Source organism: Pelodiscus sinensis, unplaced genomic scaffold (genome assembly GCF_049634645.1).
Source record: "Pelodiscus sinensis isolate JC-2024 unplaced genomic scaffold, ASM4963464v1 ctg34, whole genome shotgun sequence".
NCBI classification, from domain to species: Eukaryota; Metazoa; Chordata; order Testudines; family Trionychidae; genus Pelodiscus; species Pelodiscus sinensis.
In genome coordinates, this window is record NW_027465849.1 from 6,531,728 (window position 1) to 6,552,345 (window position 20,618).

Here is a 20,618-nt window from a genome sequence, read left to right on the forward strand (position 1 = left end):
GGGATGCCTCAGTGGGCTGTGTTGTAGCTCCCCATCCATTCCAGGCCTGGCTACCCCTGAGGGACCCCAACTCCCAGGCCAAGTAGGGCAGAGTAGGGGGTGGTCTCTGTGCTGAGGAACAGCAGGGCGGGAGCAGCTGGGAACCTGTGGCAAAGCGGGCACCATTGGGCACCCTCTGCTCCCCTCACGGATCTCCAGCCTCGGGCAATCAGCCAGGCGGGGTAGGGGCGGGGGAGGCTTCAGGCTCTGGAAAGCCCCTGGAGTGTGTTAGGAGGAAGGAGGAAAAGGGTGCTCAGAAGTTCTGGGAGAGGAGTGGAGTCTAGTGGTTAGAGTAGGGAGCCAGAACCCTCGGTTCTATTTCCTGGCCCTTGGCTTCCAGCTCAGATGGAGTCGACAGAGGCCAGCCTGTGCCCAGAGCAGGGAAGTGGCTGGATCCTGGTGGGGAGGGTGCCCTTGGGGTGGAGCTGAGGCCAGCACCCAGCTGCTGGAGGGAGGGGGGTTGCCAAGCAGAAGCAGGGATGCGGTGGGGCCTAGGGACTTGGAAAGGGGCCATGGGATGCCCAGGAGCTGGTCTGACTAAGGGGGGCAGCTCCCACCTCTGCAAGGTCCCCTAGCCATGGGGGTGGGAGGCTCTGTCATGTGTCAGGCTGCCTGGCCACTGTTGAGAGAGGGAGGGGTCTGGGGGGCTGGGTGCGGCACCTGGGGCTCTGTCCTGGCTCGTGGCCCCGAGCAGAGACTGGGGGGGCGGATCAGCTTTCCCCAGACTTGTCACTTGACTTCACCCCCCCAACTGTCCATCTCTCCTCCTCATTGTCCTCTCCTGCCCCCATTGGAGGCCATCAGCCCCCAACTGCCCCTCACGCCTTCAGAGGTTGGCAGAGCTGGGTCTGGGAAGCCCCCCACTCCCCACAGAGTGAGCTCATCCCTAGTGGTCTCCCAGCCCTCACCACAACCCGCATCCCCTGCTAGTCCAGCCCTGGGCTCCCCCCAGCTCTGCCAGGGCCCCTCACCCCCAACCCACAGCCCTGGGCTCCCCTAGATCTCTTCCAGGTCCCTCACCCCAACCCGCAGCCCCTGCAAACCCAGCCCTGGGCTCCCCCCAGCTCTGCCAGGGCCCCTCACCCCCAACCCACAGCCCTGGGCTCCCCTAGATCTCTTCCAGGGCCCTCACCCCAACCTGCAGCCCCTGCCAACCCAGCCCTGAGCTCCCTCCAGCTCTGCCAGGGCCCCTCACCCCCAACCCACAGCCCCGGGCTCCCCTAGATCTCTTCCAGGGCCCTCACCCCAACCCGCAGCCTCTGCCGGCCCAGCCCTGGGCTCCCATCCCTGGCTCTGTTGAAGAGCCTGGTGTCTCGGGGAAGCGTAGGGCTGGGGCAGCAAAGAGCAGTGTGTCGAACTCGGGGGCACCCACAGAGCCAAGCTGCAGCTCTCTCCCATGGATGAGTCTGGCCTGACGGCAGAGCTGGGGCCTGCGCTGCAGCTGGTCCTGTGAGCTATGTTCTTGCCTGAGTCGCTGGCGTTTTCCTTTGCTCCTGGGCTGTGGTTATAGAATAGGGTGGGGGAGCTGCATCTGCCTCCCTTCCCAGGCAGAGCCCTGGAGCCTGGAGCCCCAGGCTGTGTCAGTGCAGGTGGCCGAGCTGGGAAGGGCCCGAGGGGACCTCCAGCCCCAGATCATCCCCCAGCCCTTCCCTGACCCCTCCTTTAGTCTGAGTTTTACCTAGGGCTGGTGTACTGGTCACAGAGCTCTGGGCGTGCCAGGCGCTGGGCATGCCAGGCAATGGGTGTGCCAGGAAATGGGTGAGCCAGGCGCTGGGCATGCCAGGCAATGGGTGTGCCAGGAAATGGGTGAGCCAGGCACTGGGTGTGCCAGGCAATGGGTGTGCCAGGAAATGGGTGAGCCAGGCACTGGGTGTGCCAGGCAATGGGTGTGCCAGGAAATGGGTGAGCCAGGCACTGGGTGAGCCAGGCAATGGGTGTGCCAGGAAATGGGTGAGCCAGGCACTGGGTGTGCCAGGAAATGGGTGAGCCAGGCACTGGGCGTGCCAGGAAATGGGTGAGCCAGGCGCTGGGCATGCCAGGGAATGGGTGTGCCAGGAAATGGGTGAGCCAGGCGCTGGGCGAGCCAGGCAATGGGTGTGCCAGGAAATGGATGAGCCAGGTGCTGAGCATGCCAAGCAATGGGTGTGCCAGGAAATGAGTGAGCCAGGCGCTGGGCATGCCAGGCAATGGGTGTGCCAGGAAATGGGTGAGCCAGGTGCTTGGCGTGCCAGGCAATGGGTGTGCCAGGAAATGGGTGAGCCAGGTGCTGGGTGTGCCAGGGAATGGGTGTGCCAGGAAAATGGGTGAGCCAGGCGCTGGGCGTGCCAGGAAATGGGTGAGCCAGGCGCTGGGCGTGCCAAGGAATGGGTGTGCCAGGAAAATGGGTGAGCCAGGCACTGGGCGTGCCAGGGAATGGGTGTGCCAGGAAAATGGGTGAGCCAGGCGCTGGGCGTGCCAGGAAATGGGTGAGCCAGGCGCTGGGCGTGCCAGGAAATGGGTGAGCCAGGCGCTGGGTGTGCCAGGCACTGGGTGTGCCAGGAAATGGGTGAGCCAGGCGCTGGGTGTGCCAGGCAATGGGTGTGCCAGGAAATGGGTGAGCCAGGCTCTGGGCGTGCCAGGCAATGGGTGTGCCAGGAAATGGGTGAGCCAGGTGCTGGGTGTGCCAGGCAATGGGTGTGCCAGGAAATGGGTGAGCCAGGCGCTGGGCATGCCAGGCAATGGGTGTGCCAGGAAATGGGTGAGCTAGGTGCTGGGTGTGCCAGGCAATGGGTGTGCCAGGAAATGGGTGAGCCAGGCTCTGGGCATGCCGGGGAATGGGTGTGCCAGGAAATGAGTGAGCCAGGATCTGGGCGTGCCAGGGAATGGGTGTGCCAGGAAATGTGTGAGCCAGGCTCTGGGCGTGCCAGGGAATGGGTGTGCCAGGAAATGGGTGAGCCAGGCGCTGGGTGTACCAGGGAATGGGTATGCCAGGAAATGGGTGAGCCAGGCTCTGGGCGTGCCAGGGAATGGGTTTGCCAGGAAATGGGTGAGCCAGGCTCTGGGCGTGCCAGGGAATGGGTGTGCCAGGAAATGGGTGAGCCAGGCTCTGGGCGTGCCAGGGAATGGGTGTGCCAGGAAATGGGTGAGCCAGGCGCTGGGTGTGCCAGGGAATGGGTATGCCAGGAAATGGGTGAGCCAGGCTCTGGGCGTGCCAGGCAATGGGTGTGCCAGGAAATGGGTGAGCCAGGTGCTGGGTGTGCCAGGGAATGGGTGAGCCAGGCGCTGGGTGTGCCAGGCGCTGGGTGTGCCAGGTGCTGGATGAGCCAGGTGCTGGGTGCACTGAGCTCTGAGTATGCCAGGTGCTGGGTGAGCCGGCGCTGGGTGCACCGAGGTCTGGGTTTGCTGAGGTCTGTGTGCCGGGTGCTGTTGCTGCTCTCCATGGTGCTGAAGGGGACCCCAGCTGTGGTAGGCAGTGTCTGGCAGTGCCCGTTCCCAGCCCGTTCCCTGGGAGTCCCCGTCTCCGGACGGCTCCGATACGCACTCGAGGCCCATCCATGGAAAGGGGCAGGCGCATTGTCTCTGCTCAGTTCTAGGGGGTGATGTGCTGCAGGGAGCAGGGGCCAGGTGAACCCGGAGGGGGCTTCTGTGCAGTGTTGGGTGCTCCCTGTAGAAACAGCCCCATGCCCCACCCCAGAGGGGGCTGCAGCTGTTGGTGCTCATTCCCTCCCTCCCTGCTAATGCCCCCTCCCCTCTTCCCCTCGGCAGGCCAAGCTGATCGTGCCCAACAGCACGGCCGGGCTCATCATCGGCAAAGGGGGCGCCACGGTGAAGGCCATCATGGAGCAGTCGGGGGCCTGGGTGCAGCTGAGCCAGAAGCCGGAGGGCATCAACCTGCAGGAGCGGGTGGTGACAGTGAGCGGGGAGCCCGAGCAGATCCGCAAGGCGGTGGACATCATCGTGCAGAAAATCCAGGAGGACCCGCAGAGCAGCAGCTGCCTCAACATCAGCTACGCCAACATCACCGGCCCTGTGGCCAACTCCAACCCCACCGGCTCGCCCTACGCCAACTCCACGGACGTGCTGCCGGCCGCCGCCGCCGCTGCCACCGCCTCGGGCCTGCTGGGACACACCGGCCTGGCCAGCGTCGGGGCCTTCCCGGCCGCGCTGCCCGGCTTCTCCGGCAGCGACCTGCTGGCCATCAGCACGGCGCTCAACACCTTGGCCAGTTACGGATACAACACTAACTCGCTGGGGCTGGGGCTCAATTCTGCCGCCGCCTCCGGCGTGTTGGCCGCGGTGGCGGCCGGCGCCAATCCCGCCGCGGCCGCTGCCGCCAACCTCCTGGCCTCCTATGCCAGTGACGCCTCTGCCAGCACCAGCACGCCAGCTGGGGCTGTGGGGGCCTTCACCCTGGGCTCCCTGGCAGCCGCCACTGGCGCGGCCAACGGCTACCTGGGCACAGCCTCGCCGCTGGTGGCTAGCTCCTTCCTGACCACGGAGAAGCTGGTGGAGAGTGCCAAGGATATGGTGGAGATTGCGGTGCCGGAGAATCTGGTGGGGGCCATCTTGGGCAAAGGGGGCAAGACGCTGGTGGAGTATCAGGAGCTGACGGGCGCCCGGATCCAGATCTCCAAAAAGGGAGAGTTTATCCCGGGGACCAGGAACCGTAAAGTCACCATCACCGGCACGCCGGCAGCCACGCAGGCCGCCCAGTACCTCATCAGCCAGCGAGTGACGTACGAGCAGGGGGTGCGAGCCACCAACCCGCAGAAAGTAGGGTAGGGCAGGAGGGAGCCGCAAAAGGGAGCAATCCATTTTAAATTTCAAACAAACAAGCAGGCACCCCTCCCCCGCCCGGCCCATCCCCCGCACGCCCCCAGACATGCGCCCCCTCTAGTAGGGAGGGGCTCCCCCCAATCTAATGACCAGCTCCGATCCAGACGCAATCTCCGGATCGGCCCGCGGACCTTGCCGTGCGTTCTGTCTGATATGTATATATTGCACTTCTTCTTTTTTTTTAATAGAAAAAGAAAATGGGTCAAGATTTCTCTTTATTTCCTTTCTTAACAATTTTCCTTTCTGCCCCTTCCCAGCCCGCCCCCGCCCCCGCTGTCTGGTCTCTGAATTCAGGGAGCAGCTCACACGTGGGGAGCGGATTCATTTAAGACGGGGGGATTGGATTTTGATCCATAATTGGGGGTGGGAGTTGGACCTGAACTGGACCCATGCTGAGCCTGGGATGGGGTGGGGAATGGGGTTTTTGCATGAGCTGTAGCTGCCGTGCACCCCCCACATGCCCCCTCCGTAGCTGGTCCCATTGAACTAAAGCTGCGATGCGGCATTTCACAGATACGGTTTATTTTCTCTGTGTAGATAGTCAAATTGTGTTGAACGCTGGGGTGGGAGGGGGGTGTTATGTTAGGACTGGGGGGTGGTTTTTATGGGTGGGGGGGTGTAGTTATTCATATCTTCAGTAAAAGTGTGGGCGGGGGGACCTAGTCCCCCTCTTCCTCCAGATATAAAGCAACAGGTTTTAAAAATATCTCGAGCTGTGTAATTGGAAAGATGGCAATGCTGCCCTCATAGGGGTGGGGGTGGGAGTCTGTTCATGGAGTAGCCACTGGGCAGTTTTATTCCCATCTTGCTTGACAGGGTCTGCTGGACCGGGTGATTGGGAGGTTGGGGCATGAGGAGCAAAACATGAAGTTATGACAACATGCATGACGGTCTATGGTGCAATGTGGCTTAGGGGGCTACTTCCTGTGATGTCATAGGCTATGTCCTGTGACTTCACAAGTGTCTACCAGAGAAGTAGTATGCTGCTTCCTGTGAGGTGGGAAGCTATTTCCTGTGATGCCACAGGCTACATCCTATGACATCACAAGTGTCTACCAGAGAAGTAGTATGCTACTTCCTGTGAGGTAGGAGACTACTTCCTGTGATGCCATAGGCTACATCCTGCGACATCACAAGTGTCAATCAATGATGTAGTATGCTACTTCTTGTGGTATAGAAGGCTACTTTTTGTGGTGTCATAGGCTACATCCTGTGACATCACAAGTGTCTATCGGTGATGTAGTATGTTACTTCCCGTGGTGTAGGAGGATATTTCCTGTTATGTAAACGCTGGCCTGTAGCATGTCAGGCTGCTTCCTGTGAACTCATAGGCTCCTTCCTGTGACATCAAAGGTTGCTTCCTATGATGTCATAGGCTGCTTCCTATGATGCATCCAGGTGTGGTTTTATTTTCCTTCTGGGCTGTTGTGCTAATGTGGGTGTCACACCTGCCTATTGAGGAATCCCTTCCCCCACATGCGCCGGGAACGTGCGCGGCAGAGCCCTTCCCGCCAGAGCAGCGACAGGGCAGGGAGCCGAGCCATCCCTGCCACTCGCACAGGCCCCAGGGGCTGGCACGGCCAGGGGACCGAAGCACCAGCCAGCTGCCTCCCTGCAGCGACCACTCAGTATTAAAGCCCGACGGGGGCTGTGGGTATTTTCTCAGCATCTTATCAACCTTTGAACCTCACAACCTCCCCTCCCCCATTGCTCCAGGGAAGGAACGTTGCTCCTTGCCCTCTTCCTGGCCCCTCCCCCGGATCTCCTGGAAAGATCGTGCAAGTATTATTGCCCCGAGCCGGTTGGTTTGGGCAAATTCAAGGGCTGCTGGCAGCACGGCCTGTGGGCAGCGCAAACAGGACCTGGCTTCACATATCAGTGACTCTGGGCAGTGTTGCGAGAGCCAGATGCCCAGTAGCTCCAGGCGCGTGCCGGCGTATCCATTAGCCTCTGGGCTAGCACAGGGATCAGGCCCAGTAGCCCTTGGGCTAGCGCTGGGGCATCCAGGAGCTATTCTGGGATCAAATCAGAGGGGCCATTCTCCTTGCCATGTTTACAGCTGCCCCCTTTTTAATGCACCACTTTTCCCAGCCCCACCCCCAAAATGTTTTCCTTTTGACCAGCTCCCACCACTGTGTGCACTGGCTTTGATTGTAGGGTTTCTCCGGAGTGCCCCGCTGCAGGCTGGCTTGTTATTGTAGGGTCTTTTGGAAACTTCTGGCTGCACAGGCTGGTTTGTTATTGTAATGTCATTCATGTGTGTTAGGCTCCTTACACTGGCTTGTTATTGTAGGGTCGCTCAGGAGCCCTGGGTTGTATACGCCGGCTTGTTATTGTAGGGTCGCTCAGGAGCCCTGGGTTGTATACGCTGGCTTGTTATTGTAGGGTCGCTCAGGAGCCCTGGGTTGTATACGCTGGCTTGTTATTGTAGGGTCGCTCAGGAGCCCTGGGTTGTATACGCTGGCTTGTTATTGTAGGGTCGCTCAGGAGCCCTGGGTTGTATACGCTGGCTTGTTATTGTAGGGTCGCTCAGGAGCCCTGGGTTGTATACGCTGGCTTGTTATTGTAGGGTCGCTCAGGAGCCCTGGGTTGTATACGCTGGCTTGTTATTGTAGGGTCGCTCAGGAGCCCTGGGTTGTATACGCTGGCTTGTTATTGTAGGGTCGCTCAGGAGCCTTGGGTTGTATATGCTGGTTTGCTTCCAGAGGGTTGTTTGTGAGCCTGGGGCTGCGTTGGCTGGTTTGTTATCAGAGCAGTGGGCAGGAATCCTTTCCACTTAGAAGAGGCAGGAGTAAAATAACCATATCGCCAGTGAGTGTCTCTGTGCCGCTGCCGTGCTCGGAGAGACCCCCAGCGCCCAGACCCTGTGCCCGGGGAGGCAGGCTGTCGGCTGGTGCTTCACAGGCCCAAATGCAGACACAGCCTCTGGAAAGTTCCCTGCCTCCCTCCGAGCCCTGCATGAACCACATTGCCCTAGAGAACTCCCCTGCCCCACAGACCACCCCCCACCTGACCCTGCAGCCCGAGGGAGCCCGAACCCCCTTTAGCATTGGCACTTATCCCATTATCCTCCCAGCCTCAGGCACTTACCCCATAACACCCCGCCCAGAGCCCACCGGACTCCCTCCCCACCATGTTGAGCTGTGGATTTGTGCAATATTTTACCCTGACCCCCGGCTGGCCGTCAGCCCCGGCACAAGCGGCTTTCCATGGCACTTTGCAGTCTCCAGAGCTCACCGGCAAGGCACTGAGGGAGCGGCTGTCTCCATCTTGCTCTGGCAGGTAGACAGTCGGATCAGAATGGGGACAGACTCTGGACGGGGCTAGTGGTGGGTCTGGGATTTGGGGAGGGGAGAGGAGTCCCTCTGTGTTCGTTGGCAGAGATCAATCGTTTTCCATTTGTTCGTGGGGGAGCGGGGAGGGGGGAGGGAAGGGGGTTTGTAACCTTTTAAACTAGGGAACAAAACAAATGTGAAAATATTTACTACTTAAAAGGAAGCAATATTTAAGTAGCATCTTGCACTGAATCTTGGAGCTGGCATGAGAGGCAGAGGCAGGAAAACCGGCCTTTTACAGGGCCCGGGCCAGATCTTGTGCTGGGGTAAATTAGCCTTGCTCCTCCCACGTGGGGAGCTCCGCCCATTCCTGCCAGCTGTGGGAGCAGCCCGCATGGGTCTGGGAACTTGCGTGTCGAACAAAACGTGCTGCTGCAGTCTTACGGTGGAAGTATTGCATATCAGCCTTTGTGGCGGGAGGAGGGAGGAGGGAGGTGGTTTTTGTGCCAAACTATTTGTCTGTCTTTTTCGATACATGCCTGCCGAGGGGGTTCCCCCAAATTATCACCCAAACTACCCTGCTGGTGGTGCTCACACCGCCCAAGACTATGCTGCAAAACCTACCCTACACTGGGTAACACCGGGGGAGTTTCACATGGTATCCTCACTGAAAAGACTACAGTCATATCCGAAAATTCGACAGTAACACCCTAACACTACAATGCCTTGGCATGTTTTTGTAACGATACCCAAATAAAAGTACTACAGCAATCTCCTAAAATCCCACAGTGACCACCCAACGTACTCTCGTATGATCAGTTAGGCTGTGATTTCATAAAGATGCCCTTCTAAAAGCACAAGAGTAATAGTCTATCATACTACAACCCCCCAAAATACTTCAGTAACACGACGATAACCTGGACTGTTTTCATAAAGGTACTCGTGCGAACATGCGACAGGAATACCCTAAAATACTGCAGTAGCATTAACCTGCACTGTTCTTCAGACACTGTGGTAGCAAGATGTCAGGATAACCTTGTAAAAAGAAATGTTCCAACATTCTTCAATGCTGCCCCAAATCCCGCATGGAGAATCAGCCACATAGTTGTGTGATTTTCCAATTCTTCACACAAAACTATTTTGGTTTTTGTCACGGGTCCAATTTTTCTAAAGATGCTTTTCCTCCAAAAAAAGTCACTTTACACTTGCCATGTTTCTGGCCAGCTCCTTGGAACCGATCAGTTTCCATGCAAGAGGGGATCTATTATGCAGCATCAAAAATGTATTTACCTGACATTAGAGAATCATAGAGTACTAAAACTGCGAGGAACTTCAAGAGGGTCTTCCAGCTCTGGGCGGGGAGAGAGGAGTGAGGGCAAAAGGGCTGCGGGAGGAGGGGTGAGTAAGAAATGTGGGGCTCCATGCCCCAGTGTGCGAGAGGGGTGTGGGGAAAGGAGGAGAGACAGGGGGTCCATGGCTGCAGGTTGCCCACATCTGACCTCGACCGTCCCTGACAGATGTCCGTCTAACCTGCTCTTAAAAATCTCCAACGATGGAGACTCCGCAAACTCCCTAGGCAATATATCCCAGTGCTTCACCACTCTGACAGGAAGTCTTTCCTAATGTCCAACCTAAACCTCTCTTGCTGCAATTTGAGATTGCCCATTTTAACCCCCCTCCCCTGAGTTCTTATGTATTAGCGGTATTATAACAACATCTGGGAGCCCCAATCATGAGCCGGGGTCCCCTTGTGTCAGGCGCTGTATATCAGATGTACGATTGTGACACCTGCGGGTCCCAGTCATGGGCCAGATCCACTTCATGCCCGGTGCTGCCCAAACATAGAATAGACTGGTGTCCACTGCCACGATTAAACAAATCTTTCCTGAGCAACTAGGAAGATGAAAAATCCATCAAATTCCAAATGAATCAGGCCAAAAATAGCTTCCAGATTTTCCAAATCCCATGACATTTCTTTCCTCCACTGCTGGAGCTAGCCGTTTAGTGAGATGTAGTATTTGGGGTGATCACTCTGCAGTGCCGTGGGAGTTTTGGAGGATCAGGATAGCTGAATAAAAAATACCCTTATAAAAATACTGTGGCATCATTCAGTAACTGGGCAAAATGCTGCAGGAAGATTACCATACGTTGTAGCCTGTTCGGATTAGCGCCCGAGTGCTGTCGAGTTTCGGATCATCTGCAGGATGCTGTAAGTCTAACCCCGCTGTGCTACACAGCATGGGGGGAGGGATGTCATGCACGCACACTGCTGTAATTTGGGGTCCATCCTGCAGAATGTGGTGAGTTACGCTCCAAAACAATTCCAATTGTAAATTATTTCTCTCGCGCTCATCTGGAAAACCGCCCCGTGCTTGTTTTAAGGTACAGCCTGTGGCAAAGTCAATATTCAGATACGGGCGTGTTTGTGGCTCGTCGCTAAAGGCAGTGATGGGTAGAGAATTGGAGTCAAATTAGTCTGCGCTGCTCTGTGCCTCAGTTTCCCCATTTGTATAGTAAAAACAGCAGCTTCTTTTGCAGCGCGTTTGGAGCGCTCTAGAAGGGCAAAACCCTGGTGGCACTATTGCTCACAGCAAACCCTTAGAAAATACGAGCGTTCACCAGGACTGTCCCAAAATACGGCAGCGTGTGCAGCATCTTGAGGCTAAGGTGGAGTATTCCAGGCCCTTCCTAGGGGATCCGTTCCCTCTGCAGCATCTATCTGAAAAAGACCGGACTGTTTTTTTGAAGTGCCAAACTTTTTATTTATAGAGAACATGCAGCTACTGAAAGGGGGGGGGGGAGAGAATGAAGTTTTTAGATGTTCTACAAGATTTAAAAAAAAAATTAAAAAGGGAAAAAAAATAATATAGCGACGTAAATAAACGATAGCTCGTGTTAGTGGATCTGAACCCTGGGTCCTTTCTTAGCCGCTTTTGAAGAATATTAAATAAAATAAGTATAAAACGCATCATAAATGGAAAGAGAGAGTCATGGGGCCGGGTTGCCCAAGGGCGTTAGGCACATGGCTGCAATTTTTTTGGTGCCTAATTCTCTTGGACCCTTGGGCCCCAGGTCTCTAGGCTGTCTGTCTCAGTGACTAGGGAGCGAGACCTCTCCCGAGTGCTGGTCCTATGTGTGTCCTGCCTGGTGGCTCCAGGGGACACCTTGCAGTGTCTTGTGTCTCCTCTTCCTCCCCCTTGCTGCTGTCTTGTGGCCCCGAGGGTAGGGGCTGGGGCTGGCATTCTGAAACACCAGCAGGGCGCTGGGGCCGCTGTAACTCGGTCTGCGCCCGTGGGTGACTCCAGGGTGCAGGGACCGGAGGAGAGAGGCAAAGGCTGTTGTTTGTGGGCGGGGAAGCCGAGCGCGGTCCCCTTGGAAATCCACCTCCGGCTGCCGTCAGGGGTGGGAAGTGCTTGGAAGTGGGAGAGCCGGCCTGCCCACCACTCGAGGGGCGCTCCCCCAGCCAGCTGGCCCCTCCAGCCACGGTGCGAGCCCTTAGCAGCCCCTCCAGTTTAGGCTCTGTCTTGTCCCGTGGGCATCAAAGCCAGGCCTGTGGGGGCCAGGTTGAGGGGCCAGGTCCCAACTCCCCCTTGGCCTGTGGGGGGCCAGGAGTGGCTTTGGGAAGAACAGCCCCTGGCCAACTGGTGCAGAAGCCGTTCCCCAGGGGCCAGGCAAGATCTGCTGCTGGTGGAGGACCAGCCAGAGGCCTGGATGTGGGTCCCCCACTTTTTCTACCCTTCCCGCCGTCTAAACAGAAGCGCCTGCTTCTGCCCCACACCGCTCTGGCTCTGGGAGCGTTTGCAGTGCCAAATGGAAGTCGTGCTCGCTCTCCCCGGCCTCCACCCTCAGCGGAGCGTGGGGGGCGCTCTTGGGGGAGGGGAGGCCACTCCGGTTGGCGGCGCTGGGGCGCCCCCTCTTGTATTTATAGGCAATAAAAGTCCAAGACTGGAGCAGGAGGGGCGGGGTGGAGACAAGCTTGTGCTATGCTCTGAGCCGGCTCCGGGTCCCCCTGTGCTGTGCGTGAGCGCCTTGGGACACTGCGTCTCTGTCTGGGAGTCTACCTATAACCCGCACGCCCCGGGAGTGGGGGGGGGGGGGCAGGATCTCAGCTGGGAGGGGAGGACAGGCACCCCTGTCTTGTTTCCATTTGCTCACCAGTACCTTGTTCTCTCGCATCTACCATGTCACTGTTTGATCTCCCAGAACGTGATACTGACGAGAGCAGAAGGAGGCACCAGCCCGCTCTGTCCCCGACCCCTTGTGTTTGTCTCTCGAAATAGCCCCTGATCATTCTAACTCCCTTTTAATTTCTGTCCGGACATCCATCTGGAGCACCCCTCCATACACATCGATGAGTTCAGACACACTGGCAACACACAAATCTCTATAAATATATATAGCCACACTATATATATCTATATATCCAAAAGCCTACACAGCGAGGGACTAAAGACACAGTAGCCGGCTACCTCGGGACTGCTTTTCTAAATCCACACTCATCTCCTCTGCATCGAGAACATTTCTAAGCTGGTTGCTTCTCAGAGACAACCTGTCACCAAACTCTGCCTCATCTGAACGGGATTCATCTCGACTTTTTGTCGCTGCTGCGGAGAGCCATCCTGTTTCCAACCACCGTCTCCTGAACTTTTGACCTCCACCCCACCCTCATCTTGAACTTTTTAACGCCCCCTCCACTTCCCCACCCCCCTTTTTCTGTGTCCATCAACTCTGTTTTCTGGATTTTTTTTTCCCCTCCCTCCCCCGCATCTTCCATGTTAAAAAGATCAACCAAGAAATTCTATATCTGACGAGTCTCTTTCTAGAGCAATAGATATAGAAAGGAAGCAAAACAAAGACTGTTGAATGGTCACCCATAATCTATTCACTTGGACTGTCAGAGCCATCTCATTTTTTCCCAGGGATGAGGGGTGGGGAATGGTTTTTTTCCCCCCTTCCCTTTAATCTCATTGCTTCATTGTAAATACTCAGTTTTGTTCAAATGTCAGAGGGAGAAACCTTTTGCGTTCAAGGTCCAAGAGCTGATGCATAAAAATGTTGGTGCTTGGATGGACAGGGTAGGGTGACGCTGTCTCAGAAAAAGAGGCTTTTGTGGGGAAGAAACCTGGCAGGTGACTCTAACCACTCCCCGGCCACATGGTCAGGCAGCTGTGCTGAGAATCAAGCCAAACAAGGATGTATGGCTGGAGGATGTTGTGAAGGCCAAGACTATAACAGGAACTAGATACATTCACAGAGGATTGGTCCATTAGTGACTGTTAGCCATGCCAGGCAGGGATGCTTAGCAGAAGCTGGGAACGGGTGACAGGGGAGGGACCCTGGGATGGTTCCGTGTTCTGTTCCCTCCCTCTGGGGCCCCGCACTGGCTGCTGCCGGCCGACAGGGTTTCAGAGAGGTAGGCAGGAGAGTCTGGTTCAGCCAAGCCAACGAGCAGTCCGGTGGCACGTTACAGACCAGCGAATGCGTGCAGGCGTGCGCGTTCGGGGGCTACAACGCGCTTCGTCGGGATTTCGGAAAAGGCAGCGTGATTCATTAGGAATCCGTGCTAATTACACCAGGGCTGCCCAGCCTCTGGGGAAGTGAACTGTCGCTCACGAACGCATCTGCCCGACTACCGTAAAGAATTCCTTAAAGGGCCACCGGACTGCTTGTTGGCAGACAGGGCCCTGGGTTAGATGATCTGGCCCCGTCTGGCTGCTCTTATGGAGAAGGCTGGCGGCCCCTTTCTTCCTGGCAGGACAGGGTTTGGTTGGGAAATGAAGGGCTCAGTCGGCAAAACTGGGCAGGCTCGACTGGCCCGTTTCCCACCTTTAAAGGAGATGGTTTGACGTGGGAGGGGGTTCAGGAGTCAGGACTTCGGGGTTCTGTTCCCAGCTCCTGGAGTGAGGCTAGTGTAGGCCCTAGAAGAGAGAGCACGAGGAGCCAGGTGTCTGGAGGTCAACTGCCTCTGGGAGGCAGTGGAGTTGAGTGGATAGAGCAGGGGTGAGCTGAGAGTCAGGGGCATTACCCCCGGAGTCATTTCAGGGCTCACAAGCCAAATCTAGATGCTCAAGTCAAGCTTGTGCGGGGGAGACCTACTGATCTCTTCTGGCCTCAATTCCCTGAATTGTTCTTGGATGGCAAATCTGTCCCAACGAGACGGCCAACGCCTCCTCCCACCCCCAGCAGAAGCAGGCCAGACAGGTTGGAACTCTCAAAGCCCGACATGTTTTATGAAACAGCCTCTGGTCATTTTTTTCTCCCTCTCCATTGACTCTCTCTTTAACGGCCTATTTATTTGATTCATTCTTTATCATTTTTTTTTTCTGGGGCTGGGTGGGTGGGGGCGGGAGTGGGGGTGATCTGCGAAAGGGAAGGGTCGAGACTATGTGTCATTGTTTTAAAGAGCCAAGACCTCCATTACCATGGCTAAGTAGCGAAATCTGAGTGTTCCGGTAGGTTTGTGTGTGTAAAGTTGTGTATTAACTTGTGCTTAGTGGAGTCAGCCTTTTTAGTGCTTAATACTATTAACTCATTTCTGTCATGATAAATGTTCACTCACGGCATCACTTCCGTCTTCTGTTGTCGTTTTTTCTTTGCATTTCACGACACTTTTAACCCATTACTAATGGAGAGGAGCGGGTGGGGGGAGCCCAGGCCCAGGTCAGGGTGCCACGGGGTGGGGCAGAGGGGGCAGAGTAGGCGTTGCTGTGGGCTCTGCCCCTCCCCGGTTTTGGCAGCACTCTTGGATGGGTCGATCAGTGTTTTCGGCTGCTGATTGGTGCCGGATTTGCCAGGGGTGTGAATCAGCAGAGCACCACTGAGGTAGAAGAATTGATTACACCAGCTGGGATCTGGCCTATGGACTCCAGTGGGGCTACGGCCCATTGACAGCAGCAGGGATCTGGTCCCATTGACCCCAGCTGGGATCTGTCCCATTGACTAATGGAGCTACGGCCCATTGCCAACAACTAGAATCTGGCCCCATTGACTCCAATGGAGCTACGGCCCATTGACTCCAGCTAGGATCTGGCCCATTGACTCCAATGAGGCTACGGCCCATTGACCACAGCTGAGATCTGGCCCATTGACTCCAATGGGGCTACGGCCCATTGACCCCAGCTGGGATCTGGCCTATGGACTCCAGTGGGGCTACAGCCCATTGACCACAGCTGAGATCTGGCCCATTGACTCCAATGGGGCTACGGCCCATTGACCCCAGCTGAGATCTGGCCCATTGACTCCAATGGGGCTATGGCCCATTGACCCCAGCTAGGATCTGGCCCATTGACTCCAGTGGGGCTACAGCCCATTGACCACAGCTGGGATCTGGCCCATTGACTCCAATGGGGCTACGGCCCATTGACCACAGCTGAGATCTGGCCCATTGACTCCAATGGGGCTATGGCCCATTGACCCCAGCTAGGATCTGGCCCATTGACTCCAATGAGGCTACGGCCCATTGACCACAGCTGAGATCTGGCCCATTGACTCCAATGAGGCTACGGCCCATTGACCACAGCTGAGATCTGGCCCATTGACTCCAATGGGGCTACGGCCCATTGACCACAGCTGAGATCTGGCCCATTGACTCCAATGGGGCTATGGCCCATTGACCCCAGCTAGGATCTGGCCCATTGACTCCAATGAGGCTACGGCCCATTGACCACAGCTGGGATCTGGCCCATTGACTTCAATGGGGCTACGGCCCATTGACCCCAGCTGGGATCTGGCCCATTGACTCCAATGGGGCTACGGCCCATTGACCCCAGCTGGGATCTGACCCATTGACTCTAATGGACCCATTGACTCCAGCTGGGGTCTGGCCCGTTTGACTCCAATGGAGCTACAGCTGATTGATGCTGGCTGGTACCCTCTCATCTCAGCAATGACAGATCCCAGACCACAGTAGGGCAACCTGCCCTTCCCCCAATCCCAGCCATGTGCCCCTCGGAACTCCGGTGACAGCTGGGCTCTGCCGCCTGCAGCCTCAGCCTGGGCTGAGACCCTCCGGCGGATTTCACCGCGACAGAGAGGTTGACTTTCAGCTGCAGGGCGGGCTCTGGGACGGTGGGGAGAGGGGCTTCACGTGTCGGTGCCACAGCACAGCCTGGCATGGGATGCCCTGATTGTAGCTCCAGTCCCCACCCCCACTCTGGCCCCCTGTGCCCCCCACATGCCAGCACCCCATGGGACAGAGCTGAGAGTGTGCAGTAATCCAAGCTGACTCAGCAGCTCTCCCTAGCGGTGCCCAGAAGGTGGGGGCAGTCTTGTGGTTAAAGCAGGGAGTCAGGACTCCTGGGTTCGCTCCCCAGGCTCTGGGAGGGACGTGGGGTCTAGTGGTTAGAGCAGGGTCCCAGGACTCTACCAGTTAGCAGTGCTTTCGTGGGAGTCACACAGACAGTCCATCGCTTGTGAACTAAGCCACGTTCTCTCCCTGGGGCGGGGGACACTACCCGGCCGAACCCAGAGCCCCAGGGGTTCACACCCTGCCCAGTCCCCCTGCCCGCGAAAGGGGAATTCCTTGCCCCATGTAGCTCTGTCTGATTACACTCTCAGCTGTGCCAGCCCCGGGGCAGAGGGCAAGTATGCCCCTGAGCACCCAGCAGGGACAGGGGACCCTCCCCAGACAGAGCTCGGTTTGGGGGTTGCTGGCAGTGAGAATCCAGAGAAGGCAGCGGCCTCAGTGGGTAGGAAAGGGGGGGGGGGGGTATGCTCCCCCCCCATTCATGGGCTACAGGGCTTCTGATCAGCACCAGGCAGTGGGTGGGGGAAGGAGAGACGCAGCCTCTTGGACCACCTGTGCTCATCCTCATGCCTCCAATCCTGACCAAGCCCCCCCCAACCCCCCACCATTGTTCCATCCAGCATGCAGGGCGGCTCCATCGGCACCTCCCCTCTCCATCTCTGCTGTCTGTGAGCTCCCCCCCCCCCGCCCCGACCACCGCAGCAGGCCCCTCCTCTGGGTGCATGTGTCAGACCAGCAACGTAGGGCGAGGCCGGGATCTCCGGGCCAATGGTGGACCATATTGCCCAGCAGAATGGAGCCCCGCTGGTGCCGCGCTGCCCCCTGCAGGGCAGAAGGGGATGGGGTCAGCAAAGAGGACGCGGGGGCTAATGCTCCCGGGCCACTCTGTGACTATGAGGCTGGGAGTGGGAGCCGGCCCGAGGGTGGGTGTTTTAGATGCCGGAGGCCAGGAGGCCTTTGGGGAAGGACTGAGATGCAGGTGCCATGTCCAGATGCCACCGGCAGGTGAGTGACGTGTTCAGGACTCTGGGGTGACAAGGCACATGCCCAGCCACCGCACGGCGGGAGGGCGGCTGCCACCAGGGGAGTGACGAGGCCGGGACTTGCCCTTACACACTGGACGGAGCCCCTGGGGTTTGACGCACCTGGCTCCAGCGCCGGGTCAGAAGGCACTGGGGGGTCTCAGCACCCCCGTCAGCAATGGGCGTGGCACCCAGCCAGGCTGCCCAGCAATGGGGGAGGAAGCAAGAGACATGGGCCCCGCAAGTGGAGCATCCCCACCCCCCACCCGGGCCTTCATCTGGTGTAAACAGGCGAGATCCATGGACGCCCATGGCATTACGGCCCAGTGACACCACCTAGGATCGGCCCCATTGACGCCAAGGCCCCTTGACCCCTGCTGGGATCCAGCCCATTGCTTCCCATGGTGTTACAGCCCATTGAGCCCATCTGGGATTGGCCCCATTGTCTCCTATGGAACTACGGTCCATAGACACCACTGGGCTCTGGCCCATTGACTCCCATGGTGCTATGGCCCATTGATGCCACTGGGATCCAGCCCATTGACTCCAATGGAGCTATGGCCCATTGACCCAGCTGGGTTCCAGCCCATTGACTCCAATAGAGCTATGGCCCATTGACCCAGCTGGGATCCAGCCCATTGACTCCAATGGAGCTATGGCCCATTGACCCAGCTGGGATCCAGCCCATTGACTCCAATGGAGCTATGGCCCATTGACCCAGCTGGGTTCCAGCCCATTGACTCCAATGGAGCTATGGCCCATTGACCCAGCTGGGATCCAGCCCATTGACTCCAATGGAGCTATGGCCCATTGACCCCAGCTGGGATCCAGCCCATTGACTCCAATGGAGCTATGGCCCATTGACCCAGCTGGGATCCAGCCCATTGACTCCAATAGAGCTACGTCCAATTGACACCAACTGGGATCTGGCCCATTGACTCCAATAGAGCTATGGCCCATTGACCCAGCTGGGATCCAGCCCATTGACTCCAATAGAGCTATGGCCCATTGACCCCAGCTGGGTTCCAGCCCATTGACTCCAATAGAGCTATGGCCCATTGACCCAGCTGGGATCCAGCCCATTGACTCCAATAGAGCTACGTCCCATTGACACCAACTGGGATCTGGCCCATTGACTCCAATAGAGCTACGTCCCATTGACACCAACTGGGATCTGGCCCATTGACTCCAATAGAGCTACGTCCCATTGACACCAACTGGGATCTGGCCCATTGACTCCAATAGAGCTACGTCCCAGTGATCCCAGCTGGGCTCTGGCCCATTCATTCCCATGGTGCTATGGCCCATTGACACCACTGGGATCTGGCCCCATTGACTCTCGACAGTTAGGCTCAGAGGTGTTGGGTCAGAGCCTCCTCACAGCCATCGGGAGAGACCCCCTCCCCTCTTGCGCTGCCCCTGAAAGGACTGGGGCACAGGCCATGGCAGGATGGGCCACACAATGTTGCCCCCACAAACTGGGGAAGCCCCCCTCTCGTTCTCACACAACTGCCAGCCATGCTACCCCCCCAGCGCCTTGCCACACTAATGCAGGGGGTGTGCTGGGGCTTCCTGTCCCCTCTCATAATCCCTCACCTCCTAGTGGGCGGGAGGGGAGAGATGGGGAAGCTCCTTGGGGGGCGGGCGGGAGATGGAGGGTGACGAGAAGGGGAGGAAGGAGCGCTGGAGGCCTGGGGGATTATGGGAGAGGGAATCTCTGCACTGTCTTTGCCTGCAATTGTTCTGAAGCGCTCCCTGAGGATCCCTCCCGTGGTGACCCCCTGGGGCCTGACACCCCACCCCTGTGGAACAGGGGACACTGGAGATGGGGCTGGCCAGAGGTGGATGTTGGCCTCACACACACTTCAGGCCAGGCCATCTGGTGGCAGGTGAGGTTGGTGGGTTTTCAGCTCAGCATCATTCTCTGGCCCCTGTATTGTGCAGAAGCGGCGAGGAGTCCTGTGGCACCTGAGTATTGGCAGAGGGGCCCATCTCCAGCTGAGGGGGGCTGGGGGGAAGGATGCCCAGCCGGGCCCCTGGGCAAACTTCGGAACAGCCAGGTTGGATCCATCTATCTCAGTGTCCTGTCTACTGACAGCAGCCAAGGCCAGATGCCCCAGAGGGACGAAACAGAGCCAGGAATCCTCATGTGATCCCTCTCCTGTCACCCATTTCCAGACAAACAGAGGCCTGGAACACCATCCCTGCCCATCCTGGCTAATAGCTAACATAACCTAACCTCCATGAATCCATCTAGCTCTTTTTTGAACCCTGTTAAAGTTCTAGCCGTCACCGCATCCTCTGGCGAGGAGTTCCACAGGTTGACCGTGTGCCGAGTGAAGAAAACTTCCTTTGGTTTGTTTTAAACCTGCTCCCTATTAATTTCATTTGGTGACTCCTAGTTCTTATATTGTGAACAAGTCAATAACTTTTCCTTATTCACTTTTTCCACGCCAGTGGTGATTTTATAGGTGATTTTATAGGCCTCTAACCTATCCCCCCTTAGTCTCCTCTTTCCTAAGCTGAAACCTCCAAGTCTTTTTAATCTCTCTGCAGTCTGCCACAGCTGTCCCCTCCAGGAGCCAGATGCCCACTGCTCCCGTACACAGAGACACGCCCGCCCACGTGCGTGCCCACACAGAGTCTGGGAGCTTCCCAGCTAGGGCTGGAGATCTCTCCAGGGGAACCCTCAGACACACACTCCCTTCGGCTGCTCTATGACATCAGGGGTGATGTCACAAGGGAAGGAACCTTCAGAGGGGGGCCCTGGACGTGGAGGGCGACCAGCAGAGGGGCTGGGCCAGGGAGGTGGCGGCCAGGTAATAAGCCATCTTGCAGGCCCTGCGGAGAGGTTTCATGGGAGTTATTCAGAACCAGATCCTGGCTCAGTAGGTTGCATCTCCCTCTTGTTCAGGGGGGCCAGGAGGTCCCTGGCCTGGGCCCCAGGGTAGATGGCTCATGGCCCCATAGGTCACCCCACTCTCACCTTTTTGGTTTGGGGGAGGGCGGGGTCTGGGTGACCTGGACAGCTGACCCCCAGGGAGCAGGCCCAGCACTGCACAAGTCCCTCCTGACTTGGGGGGCTGAAAACCGGTAGCCTAAAGGGCTCTATCCTGTTTTAATCCTGCCTGTTTACTGCTCCTAAGCAGCCTGGCTCTCCAGCCAGGGCCACACACCTTACTGGCCTACAGTAGCACAGCAACCTTTAAGCCCCTGTCAGTA

At 57.4% G+C, this 20,618-nt stretch overlaps 1 protein-coding gene across 3 annotated transcripts in view; it reads left to right on the forward strand.

Moving 5' to 3' along the window:
* Positions 1 to 14,695, forward strand: part of NOVA2 (NOVA alternative splicing regulator 2) — a 49,948-nt gene extending 35,253 nt beyond the window's left edge. For all 3 annotated transcript variants that reach the window (XM_075915101.1, XM_075915103.1, XM_075915102.1), the window contains one exon: positions 3,784 to 14,695. In XM_075915101.1, the coding sequence (XP_075771216.1) occupies positions 3,784 to 4,800 (1,017 nt within the window). In that variant the 3' untranslated portion in view covers positions 4,801 to 14,695. The remainder of the gene's footprint in view (positions 1 to 3,783) is intronic.
* Positions 14,696 to 20,618: the final 5,923 nt, after the last annotated feature.